This window comes from Plodia interpunctella, chromosome 12 (assembly GCF_027563975.2).
Source record: "Plodia interpunctella isolate USDA-ARS_2022_Savannah chromosome 12, ilPloInte3.2, whole genome shotgun sequence".
In the NCBI taxonomy this organism is placed as follows: domain Eukaryota; kingdom Metazoa; phylum Arthropoda; class Insecta; order Lepidoptera; family Pyralidae; genus Plodia; species Plodia interpunctella.
In genome coordinates, this window is record NC_071305.1 from 3427311 (window position 1) to 3439110 (window position 11800).

The window sequence follows — 11800 nt, forward strand, 5'->3', positions numbered from 1 at the left end:
CCTCTCTAGCCAATCATTGATTTTGTATTTTTACCCAACCGGAAACGTTTAACGAACGTCGAACACTCTTGAAAATAAAAGTAAATAAATTCATTCATTAGGTACATATTTCAATTCGCCCGACAGGTACTCAAAAATTAGTGTAAAGTATAATAAAGAAAAGCCGAAAACATGCCCAAAAAGCAGCCGAGAAATTCCTTCTACTATTACATGTTAGACTTTAAGGAGGAGAGCAGGAAAAAAGGGACACATTATAATAATATGGCAGAAATTGCAGAGGCTGCAGGGCCACTTTGGAAGGTAGGTACCTATCTTATTTTTCATCATATCATCATATATCATATATTTCGTAGCACCTCATTCATTATTATTATTTTCTAAGTAAGTTCTCGGTTAGAGTATACGAAAGGGTGCGCACTTTTCTTCTGAGAGATGGGAATTACATCTAAGACATATACCCAGTGTCTAATCTGCTTGCATGTATTTGCCACTTGTTCTATGCTCTTCTTTGTACTCCTAATTTTAATTAGGATTGTCTGTTAAAATTATGTTCTGGTGGTACTCTCTCTTCCTCGCGTGTTCCCAGTAACATTCGGAACTGTGATTCCCCAAAGGCCAGGAATCGGCTAAATATAAACCATAAATTTTTTTAAAGATTGGCTATGCTTTTACAACCGGCCGCCTGCCTGACTTAAACTACTTTCTTTGGTAATGTTAATGTTGCCTAGCTGTTAGGCATCTGTCCCTTAGTCGCCTCGTACGACATCCACGGGAGGATGTACTATTCTAGGGCAGGACCTACTTTATAAAGCACCATTGACTATCAGACTTTTCGACCAAATAATAAAATTATGAACCAATTCTACACACAACATTTTGATATATCAAATATTGATTCATAAATATTTATAATAATTATTTATCTGCTGTTACTTATTAGAATTAATAAAATAAAACAATTTGAATACAATAGTATAATAACAATATTTTATTAATAATGATTTATATTTTATTTCCTTCATTAGGCTGCACCACAATCAGTGAGGGCAAAATATGAGGCAATAGCTAAAAAGGAGAAAGAGAAGACCAATATCCCTCTGCACAAGTTTACGTCTACTGGTATATCATTAGCGGAGATTGAGCAACAGGAGAAAGAGCTGCGGGAGGCAGAGGAAGCCGAGCAAAGGGATATTAAAAATTTGGTTAAATTGAAGAGCTTTAATAAAGGTATTTTCAATTTCATTATACTTGTAATATTGTACAAACACTTTGTATTCAGTAATAATTCCAATCATTAGTATAGGACCACACCATATCCCATGAATATTGTATGAGGCAACTGAAGGTCACAATAGTCTTCATAGCTGAAAGCCAATAATAGCTTTACCATAGAGTATTGATGGCATGTCGCAAGCATAAACTTAATTTTATTGTTTTTCTTTTCAAATTTTATTTCATTCGTGAAAGTGACATACATATAGAGAGTTATTACTATTGTTAAATGTTGAAAATTCTAGATAACTCTGTTCTATAATTCCAGCTATAATATGGGAAGATTTCTACTTGATGGATGTGAGTTATTATTGCAAAGCTGGTCCTCAGTACTTGATTGGAGAGTTTGCAGTTTTACGTTTCAATATACGAGATGGTATCAAAGAGCACTACCATGAAAATATCAACCCAGGCAAGTTTTTCTTTTGAACGTGTGGTATCCACCTACAGTCTACACCACAAAACAAGTCCTGCGGCAGTTCCTTTATTTCTTGATTATAGTCAATCACTACACTTACATATGTACTTATATAGAAATTTATATGATTCAAATCATAACTAATGAACATAAATTAGTGAATAAGGACTACTCTCATCATACTCTCATATATAAAACAAAGTCCACTGCCGCGTCTGTCTGTCTGTTTGTTCTCGATAAACTCAAAAACTGATGCATGGATTTTCATGCGGTGTTCACCAATAGATAGTGTGATTGCAGAAGAAGGTTTAGATGTTTAATTTATTAAGCTTTTACACGAGCGAAGCCGGGACGGGTCATTAGTAATAGACTAGACGTTTCAACGACTTTGTAGTTGCCATGGTCGCAGCCATATACATTGTAGTTATAAGTTAAAAGAGAAAACTTCCAAAAAATAAAATTTTTATATCACTTTCAGGCCACATACCAACAGGATACGCGTCAGACGTAAAGCTGGGTAGTCAGGAGTTTGGCTTGGATATGCCAGACGAGGATCCTCAGAAACGTAGCAACTATATCCAAATCCTGGCATATATCATAGACTACTTACGCCAGCAGAATCGGGAAGACAGACCCGAGAGGTCCCAACATGATATGAAGACCCTGCCCCCTATATTCACTTTGCCAGATAAAGTTGCTGCTGTACAAGATTTTATTCTACAAATGTGCAACAGAGCTGGTAAGCTACTGAAATATTGTAATGCCATCAAAAACATGCTGTAAAAAACCCAAGTCTCGCAGCTCAGTTTTTCTACCGTAAATAGTTGTGAGATCCATGTAATACCAAGTCAGTTAATTTATTTAGTCCTACTTAAGGGATCTTCTGTCTTAAGTTATTACGTAAGTTATTATCATATTAATATTAAAAATCTTTTAGGTTTTAAATAAATAGATTGACTTGGCCATCGACTTGGTATTACATGGATCTCATAACTTTTTACGGTAGAAAAACTGATCATGTATTTCAATTTTGAAATACATGGTCACCTAAAAATGAACACAGTAAAGGACGACATCGAGATTGGAGGTCCATCCCAATAAACTGGCTGCCAGGCTAATAACACCTGCTTATAGAAAGCGACTGAAGAGGAAGGATATAATAAGCTCCTGAGAAACTGAGGAACATGACATAATAGAGGTCTTCGCTGGAGGACACACTCGACATATGTAATCAGATTACATCACATCTGCTTAATGCGTTGTACTGGTTTTTACACATTTCTACAAATTGAATGAAATTTGAATTTTACAGTGTTTATACAATACCTGCTTAGTTACTGAAAATGCAGACTTCCTGTTTTATCCACAACGAACTTATTGGCGTTCGACGGCCGTGCCGCTTTTTTTTGTTTGACTTGCGGGGACACTGCCGTGCCCCCAGATTTGTCAATGACACAAAGGTCCATGGGCGAAACTGCTTATCCCACACGTCTGCCTCAGCCCCACGTATCGTAAAAAGTTTTGCTAGAATGGCTGTATGTATCTTCAACTTAAATAAACATGTTATAATTCCATGTCCTCTCCGTCAAGTTTGACATAACAGTCCAATTTTGTCCAACAGCGGAGGACGACAGTATATTCCGCGTGTACAAGCTGGACACACTGCTGTTCACTATGATCAACGCGGTCGCCGGCTCCAAGGACCAGGGGCTGCCCAAGGAGTCCCTCGCGCTCGCTCATCTCAAACTAGACTCCTTTAAGTACACACCCGGGATCGGCTGTGAGGTATGTATTGAATTGAATAATCTGATATTTATAGAAGTCAAACGGGTATGTATTTGACCAGCTTTTGCTTCGTACGCGCGACATTCCCATTTTTTTTACTTCCTTACGTTTCTATGGAAATTTTAGGAAATTCTCTTTGTGCTCCCCAAGGAACCCACATATCAACTTTCTACACACATTAGCACACATATCGTAGTTCTCTACTTTATTTTTCAATACTCAACTTTACTGACGTGAAACCACCAAATGACTTATAATATTGCTCTATCTCTCCATTTTCCAGAACATCTTTCAGAACACACAATTTTAAGCCATATTGACAAGTTATTGATAACGTATATATAAATAATATTTGCATATAATATTGATATATATTTGCAGCACCACGAAAACATCGACAAATCTGTTGAGTGTGCGAAGTCGCGCGTGACTCGCTGGGCTTACTCCATGCTGGACCGGCTGCTGCCCGCCGCCGGCGTCGACCCCGCGCCCGGCCGCCACGTGCCCTACGACTACCACATTGAGGTAAAGGGGGAGGGGAGGTACATCCTGTAAATAAATCAATATATACTAATCACACAGATTGAGCTACTAGCCCCAAAGTAAGTCGAGACTTGTGTTATTGTATACTAACTCAACGACACTATATTTTATATCAAATACGTATATAGATAAACATCCAAGACCCGGGCCAATGAGAAAAATGTCATTTTCCATCATGACCCGACCGGGGATCGAACCAGAGACCTCTCGGTTCAGAGGCAAACACTTTACCACTGCGCCACCAAGGTCGTCAACTATCACATATTATAATTGGCTATTTGACTATGTAAAAAGTGTATATTTCAATAAAAAGACATCAAAATTGTTTTTTTTTTTGTCTAGGTACTTAGAAAACTGTATTTTTCAGGGTATTCACCAATACAAAGAGGAGAAGAAGGTGACAACTGGACCTTCAATTGGTAACATTAGTATGGTAAGAGATTATTTTACTTAAACTTACGAACTTTACACTGCACGGATTTTCGTACGGTTTTCACCAATAGAAAGTGTGATTCCCGAGGAAGGTTTAGGTGTATAATTTATTATGATGTTACCTGCTATTCTACTTCTACTGAAAGTTTGTGAGGACGTGTATGTATGGTTGTCACGGACGGATTGTTATGAAATTTGGTACACAAGTAGAATATAACCTGGAATAACACATACCTTTTATCCCACAAAAAATTCGAAATTCCCACAGGTTGCGGAGGAGGCGAAGCTACCAATTTAATATATAAAAACGTAACATTGTTTTGTTTAACTGTATTACACAATGATTTTAAAAGAAAAATATAGCTATGGTCTCCCAAAGTCTCTGTGCCAAATTTCATCTATATTAGCCCAGTCGTATTCATCAAAATCGAAGAAATACAATCTAATCTTTTCTCTTTATAATATTAGTATGTATTTCTCTTTGTGAGTATAAAGTATGAATAAATTACAGATTGCTGGTTCGTCTTGTTCGTCCACGGCAAACAATTCCTTCAACGACAGTACCGCTTCTACGAGTGAGTATCACTGTCATACCGCTTCTTTAGCGCTCCTTGGGAGTCCTTGAATCTGATAGGCAACAACAGCATTCCCTCAAGGGGATTTCATCAGACAGGTCGTACAGCAAAATCTTAAAAATATAAGTACTATAGAAAAATGTAATCGATGCCTGTAGTATTCTTAATAATTAGTATTGTACTTTGTGTTAAGGCAAGTAAAAAATACTTTATCTAAATAGTATTCAGGGTTTTTTGGTTTTATACCGACGAATAGAGCGGGCAAAGGCGAACGGCGCGGGAACGCCAGCTAGTCATACCAAACCTGTCAAGTTAGATTGACAATGACATTTATAATTAAGGCTCCTCCATACACTAAAATGCATAAAGTTACCTCTCAATAAAAATTAGTGATAATCAGAAATGTCATTTAGGCGTGTGACATCTAAAAATGGTAGGAAATGTTTTTTGTTTTAATAGTATAGTGGGCAAACGAGCATGCGGGGCGTTGCCATATGGTAAGCTAACGCCGCAGCCCATAGACACCGGTTCAGATAGTGTTAGCCATTGTTTCAAATCTTGCAGTAAGACGGTAAAGATTTAATTGCGGTGTTACCGCCGAAAATAATAAGAGAGGAGTTTGTTACCCAGTAGGTATTTAAGATATTGTCTAATTTATGTTTTATTATTTTTTAATCAGGCAACTCCAGGCCCTTGAGGACTCATACGCCGCTACGCAAACCGAATACTGACTGTAAGTTTTTCTGTTACTTGTTCAGTAATTTCATGTTTAATCGTTAAATGCTAAGGGCCTGTTTCACCACTTTCTGATAAAATATATTGTTAACTGTCAGATAAACTAAATGCTAGTTAAATCTGCCTTAAGTGATTGGCTAGTTAATCCTATCAAACACTTGTGGAATACAATTTTTACTCTCTTATTAAGGTAGCTAGGTAGTAGCTACTAGCATTCATGTCGGGTCTAAAAACCGCTACGCTAATAGAGATAGAGAATTATGGCGAGCGCCCTAACAAATATCTTATTCCAGTTTCTCAGATCATCCGCCCGCCTCCTGAGATCACTGAGGACAGTTTCCCACCACTCATGGCCGGCCGCGGTGAGTTAACTATATATCATCATTCACTAGGGTGTATAAGTCGATTGACCGACCGAGAAGAACATCAAAGAAGAGTAGTCTGTCTAAGAGATCACTCTTACTTCAACAAGGCAACAATAGCATTCCCAAAAAGCGTTGACGTCAGACAGGCGACCTGTTGTAAAATCAACAGAATCTTTAAAATTTGAATCTGCAAGATCTGCAAATTTTTTACATTGAATTGTTTGTTTGTTTGTAACGACTTTATTGCACGAAAATAAGTACATTAATCAAAATTAATACAGTTCAGTTGTTTGGCAAAAAGTAATGCAGGCTTACTTTCAAACTATTTATTATTGAAATTTATGAATCCTTTATAAAAACATTGTTTAAAAAAACCTACATTGTCAATAATAATGAATGTTTTTTTATAGGTCGTGGCCTGGCCAGCAGCCTCAAGAATATGAACATTAAGTAAATGTGCCATCATAGGTATAATCCTGCCAAAGTTCAATGTAAGCGTATTATGTTACCTTAATAGTGCCTATCTAGATATGTCCCTAGTTCAAGTCTAAGTCCTGGGGCAGACGGACTGGTAAGTGTTCGGGAAAATATGTATATATATATTTAATGGTAATGGTCGAAAATATTTGTGACTGTAGTCGTCACAAACCGCTGAACGCTTGATGCGTAAAATATTGAAAATTAACTTGCGGAAGTCTAGCATTTGTATTCATTTGTTCAGACAATAGATGATAATGAAATTCTGTTTTGGATATTTTATGCATAAGAACAATTCCAGCTTTCATCCCGCATAAACACGATCTTTAGTGAGCAAGGGAATTTTTTATCGAAAATTGCATTAGAGGAAATGTTAGTTTTCTAAATTCCATAAATTATTATCATGATACACCAATGATATTGAAGTCTTAATATTAAACGCCTATTAAACATGTCGTACAATCTAACATACAGATCCATGCATTTTGGCCGTCTGTCCCACGCCTTATCTTAAATGCTCAATATAGCTCTTTTATTAGGGTATTTGACTACAATGAAAATATCCGTCATATTGTTGTTAGTTTATTAGGACCTGGTTTTAAGCCAATTGAGCTAAACCTTACTTTAAAAATATTTGTGTATTTTCTAATAGATCACTATTAAATAAATTAAATTTCCATGTTTGACTACCTTATCGAATACGCACGGGATTGGCTGAATAGAAATGACTTCACACGCTAATGTTTTTAGTTTAATGTATTAGTGATGGTGCAAGATCGATTTGTCAAAATGTTATCACCAAAGTGTCACGATTTTTCAGTCAATAATAGCGGTCTAGTAGTAGTACTGGTTCCTTCATGTAAGGTTTAAAGAAGTGACGTCATACATAACATGGCGTCTAAGCGTTTTGGGGGCTTTTTTATTAATTTAAACTGAAAATATTTTTTGTAATAAATTCCCAAAGATTTAATAAAATCACATGTGTATTTTTGTATAAGCAATTAACAATATGAGTTATTTTCCGAAAAGCAATCAAAAATACCCTATTAATTTGATACACTTATTGACAATTTTATTGATTTAAAAATTTTACTCCTAAATTAAAATTGAGGGTGTAAAAGAGAGTTGTTGAAAAAGTATGTGATACATGGTAGCTTGAGCTTATAATCAATTTTAGGGTAAATAAGGAAAGACTGTTAGGTACTCTAGCTGTATAAGTTAAAACTGTTGCTTTTAAAAAGGAACAGCTATGTTTTTTATTTCTATTTAGGATTAAAATTATTTGTGTTATATTATTATAATTTTGTTTTAGTTGTTTTTTTGCCTCATGGCATTAAACTTAGGTTATCGTGACCATGCCAGTTCCTAGCTAGAACACGCTCTTATTATGTTAGACCTAGGTTTGTGGTAATTTCGTAACAAATTCGTTTTGGTATAAACGTTGAGAGCATCAGAATATATTCAGTGTTAAATTTCAAAGAGCTATAATAACTGTGCTACTTATTTTAACTTATCCAACGAAATAAATGATTATGTTTTTTTAATTCCACAAAGTACGTATATATGCGTGCTAAGGACCACTATTCTCAAAAAAAATCTTAATTGATATACTTTCCTGCATATTGATGTTCGAAATATTTTGACGTGAAAATTATTGAAATATACTTACATGTTATGATCTCTGTAAGAGTAATGTCACTTACCTAATATAGTCCATACATTAAAGCTGTTAGCTAACTTTCTCAATAAAAATGTTCACTTCTTAACATAGTCTAACAATGTGATTATTGTTTCCTCGAAGTTTTACTATTGATGTTAAAGAATCTCAAACATATATTGACTCACTTAACTCAATAAATACGGATTTCAATAGATGTTGTCAATGAATTTTGCTGTCCAAATATTCAATGTTAACATATAAACTTTTATTGATACTCCGTGTAGTGTAAAATTGTGTCAGATAGTACACTACAGACTTACCTATTCATATCTACATATATTATACTATTGTATATTACATATCTTTGGTATATAATGTATAAGTGTTACAAAAACAATGTCGGTTCACCTAAAAATAATTAAAAAGTAAATGGAGATATTTATTCATATTTATTGTAAAGTTATGTGAGTTTGTCATAGCAATGACCATCTAGTTACTGGTTACATTCTTATTTTGCATTTAAGTAAAAACTTTGCCATTTTTCAGTTGCTATTATTCTCTTAAGAAGATATAGGAATATTCTTTGTTAAAAACGAAATTGTAATGAATATTTTTTATAATCTAGTGATTTTTGACAATTACAAGTATTCTTATTGTATTTTGTCTTTTTATAACCTTCCCTAATGCAATGATAACTATAAACTTTTTTTAAAAGGAATTTATACATAGGTAATAGCTAATTCTCTCTGTCAAAGCTCGCAAACTGTTTTAATAAATATATTTCTTATTATAACTCGCACATAAATATAAAACATATTGATACTAACATATAACCCAACTCTTGCAAAATTTAAACATTAGTAAATTCTTTCGCATCTTCCTTTTCCGAAGTAGATTCTTTCGGGTCCTCTTTCACAGTTTCCAATCTTTCGTGGTTGTCCTTCTGGGGAGTGAACTCTCCCTGGTCTCCGGACTTCTCAGGGCTCGGCAGGGGGGTGGGGGGAGGAGTTTCGACATCTACTTTTGTTATAATCTCCCTTATTGACTGGTCAGCGGCGCTGTAATGGACTCGTCCGTTGGTCTCAGTTCTTGCTTTAATTTTTACTATGTAACTTCTCACAAGTAATATAGTGTACAATTGGAGTACTGGAATGAAGAAATGAAATGTTTCATACATATGTATATTGTCACGTCATTTTCAGGCAGCGACTAGGTTTTACCATATTCATGTCATTTAATAAGTAGTTTATAAACATAGTAAACGAATTTGTACGGCAAACTATAAACTAATAAAAATTATAATTTACAGCGCGGCCGCAGAGTTAGAAACTCACTGAATACCACTGAATTACAGTTTTGTTTGTGTATATGTATAAAGCTTAAAAGTGTTGATCGAATTTTTGTCGATCCATTGAATAATGGAAGCTCGTGAATACGAGCTCTGCATTTTGAGCTTTATATGTATGAAGACAATGTTGAAATTCGCAAACGTCCGAACACTCCTTAACAATAGCACCTAATATCGACATCGGCGTCTGCACACGGCCTTAACGTGGTACTTACCGAAGCTAAATATAATTCCTATTATAATCAGCACGTCCAGTTTCACAAACACTATTGAATATAATAAGAATTCAGTTATCATGGTCGCGATAGTGTAATATATGTGCATAGTTAGCAGGACTGTGTCTTTCTGAAACAGATATAACTTAATCAGAACCAAAATACAACATAGATTCTTATGCCATATGTCTATGTTACCCGAGAATACCCTGAAGAATCTCAATACATAACAATCCAGTACCTTGGTGGCGCAGTTGTAAAGTGCTTGCCTCTGAACCTAAGAGGTCCCGGATTCGGTCCCCAGTCAGGTCATGATGGAAAATGATTTTTTTCTGATTGGCCCGGGTCTTTGATGTTTATCTATATATGTATTTGTTATAAAGTATAGTATCGTTGAGTTAGTATCCCATAACACAAGTCTCGAACTTACTTTAGAGCTAGCTCAATCTGTGTGATTTCTCCTAAATACTTATTTATTTATTATAAAAAATAATAGTGTAGGGAAATAGTGTTAAAAGAATCCCATCAGAAATGAGAACGACCGATATATTACAGCGCCTACTCACTTTGCTATCTGTTACACAACAGAATGGCAAGCATGTTGCGCCTCAGTTTGTCAAGTGAGTGAGGGCTTTTAGCGTTCTATGGGAAAGAGAATAGCTATTACCTACTAAGAGACTCAGAAAACAAGTTAAATTATAACAGGACGTTCGTTATACCTCGGAAGTTTCGATGACAACGGGTCGTTGTAACACAGTCCAAAACGTCCGAGTTGTAAAGATTTATGCGAGTTTAATACCTATTTTAAGTATATTTATATCGATTTCTGTTCAAAACATACCCGATACATGCCACACAGCAGTACCACAGTGAAGCACATCTCTGTTGAGTACGCTATCAGAGGCATCAGCTTCGATTCCAGGTCTTCCAACATAGTCTCCTGAACCTTCAGGATTATTGGTGCGACTGAGTCATTCATTGTTCCTAACATGGACACTATCTGTGGATATTTCAGTTAATCACTTTCATTAAAAGAATAGGAATCGCTTTGCGGCATATCTCGTGTCTGTTAGGTTAAAACACGCTACCAATTTCAATGCAGTTTTCACAGTTGGAGAGAAAATGTATTGAGGAAAGTGTTATATACAAAATTAGTTCGTATAAATTTCACAATTTTAAGTTTACAATTTATTTCAGTCCTTTATGCCAAGGGAAGTAATAAAAAAATATTGTTTTGTTTTGCCCGAACTTTTTCAACCTATTAAAAACTTGCAAAGATAGTGGACAGGGGATTTTTGAGACTATTGAAACTACTCATCATGCGTACAACTTAGTACTACTTACGTATATAAAACTTACGTCGGCAATGATATTCAACCACCCTATTATGTATATTCCAACCCCGATCGGCGCGAACCAACAGCAATAGTCCAATCGGAAACCAATAAGGACTTCCTTCGTATCTTTATATAACTTCTCCATTTTTTTTTATTTCACTACACAGTCTAAGCCATGAAGTTACACCGAGCCATTGACTAGAATAGAAATGCTGCCGAATGTATGGTGACGGCAATCCGCAGTAATTAGGATGTTTTAATTTAAAGGTCGCAAAAAGTATTAGGCGCTAATAAATTGAGATAATTGTTTAGTGTGTAACGTCATTAATGAGTGTCCGCTCCTAGTCGTCATACATATGTGTAGAAAGAGCTTAGAATGGACATTCGTTCCATATGTAAGACTGGTCGGTACTCCCAAGAACTTTTTGATTCAAAGTAATCTATCCTTATTTTCTTAAATATTATAAAACAAAGTCCTTTGCCGCGTCTGTCTGTTCGCAATAAACTTAAAAATATCTGCAAAACCGCATAAAAATGCGATTTTAGCAATAGATAGTGTGATTCCTGAGGAAGGTTTAGGTGTATGATTCATTATGTTTTTACCAGAGCGAAGCCGGGACGGGCTGCTAGTTTCTATG

At 35.4% G+C, this 11800-nt stretch overlaps 2 protein-coding genes across 3 annotated transcripts; one reads left to right on the forward strand and one right to left on the reverse strand.

The window, feature by feature from the left end:
- On the forward strand, positions 1 to 6879 carry mael (maelstrom). The gene is made up of 11 exons (XM_053752766.1): positions 1 to 300; positions 1026 to 1227; positions 1541 to 1684; positions 2169 to 2429; positions 3312 to 3475; positions 3857 to 4000; positions 4386 to 4451; positions 4962 to 5025; positions 5705 to 5758; positions 6054 to 6122; positions 6536 to 6879. Exons 1-11 carry the CDS (start codon positions 172 to 174, stop codon positions 6577 to 6579), a joined length of 1341 nt encoding a protein of 446 aa, XP_053608741.1. The 5' UTR covers positions 1 to 171; the 3' UTR covers positions 6580 to 6879.
- Positions 6880 to 9025: 2146 nt separating this feature from the next.
- LOC128674286 (uncharacterized) lies at positions 9026 to 11348 on the reverse strand. 2 transcript variants are annotated; one of them, XM_053752769.2, is made up of 4 exons: positions 11185 to 11348; positions 10667 to 10825; positions 9826 to 9955; positions 9026 to 9408 (listed from the first exon to the last, which is right to left on the reverse strand). In XM_053752769.2, exons 1-4 carry the CDS (start codon positions 11305 to 11307, stop codon positions 9113 to 9115), a joined length of 708 nt encoding a protein of 235 aa, XP_053608744.1. In that variant the 5' UTR covers positions 11308 to 11348; the 3' UTR covers positions 9026 to 9112. The 2 variants fall into 2 exon arrangements, with proteins under 2 accessions (XP_053608744.1, XP_053608743.1); XM_053752768.2 differs by having other exon boundaries at positions 11170 to 11348.
- Between the last annotated feature and the right edge of the window lie 452 nt (positions 11349 to 11800).

Coding starts and splice junctions, on each gene's coding strand:
- mael (XM_053752766.1), top strand. CDS start 172: ATGCCCAAAAAGCAGCCGAGAAATTCCTTCTACTATTACATGTTAGAC. Junction 301..1,025: donor CTGCAGGGCCACTTTGGAAG/GTAGGTACCTAT, acceptor TTCCTTCATTAG/GCTGCACCACAATCAGTGAG. Junction 4,001..4,385: donor CCTACGACTACCACATTGAG/GTAAAGGGGGAG, acceptor TGTATTTTTCAG/GGTATTCACCAATACAAAGA.
- LOC128674286 (XM_053752768.2), bottom strand. CDS start 11,307: ATGGAGAAGTTATATAAAGATACGAAGGAAGTCCTTATTGGTTTCCGA. Junction 9,956..10,666: donor TGCTGTGTGGCATGTATCGG/GTATGTTTTGAA, acceptor TATCTGTTTCAG/AAAGACACAGTCCTGCTAAC. Junction 9,409..9,825: donor AGGAATTATATTTAGCTTCG/GTAAGTACCACG, acceptor TCTTCATTCCAG/TACTCCAATTGTACACTATA.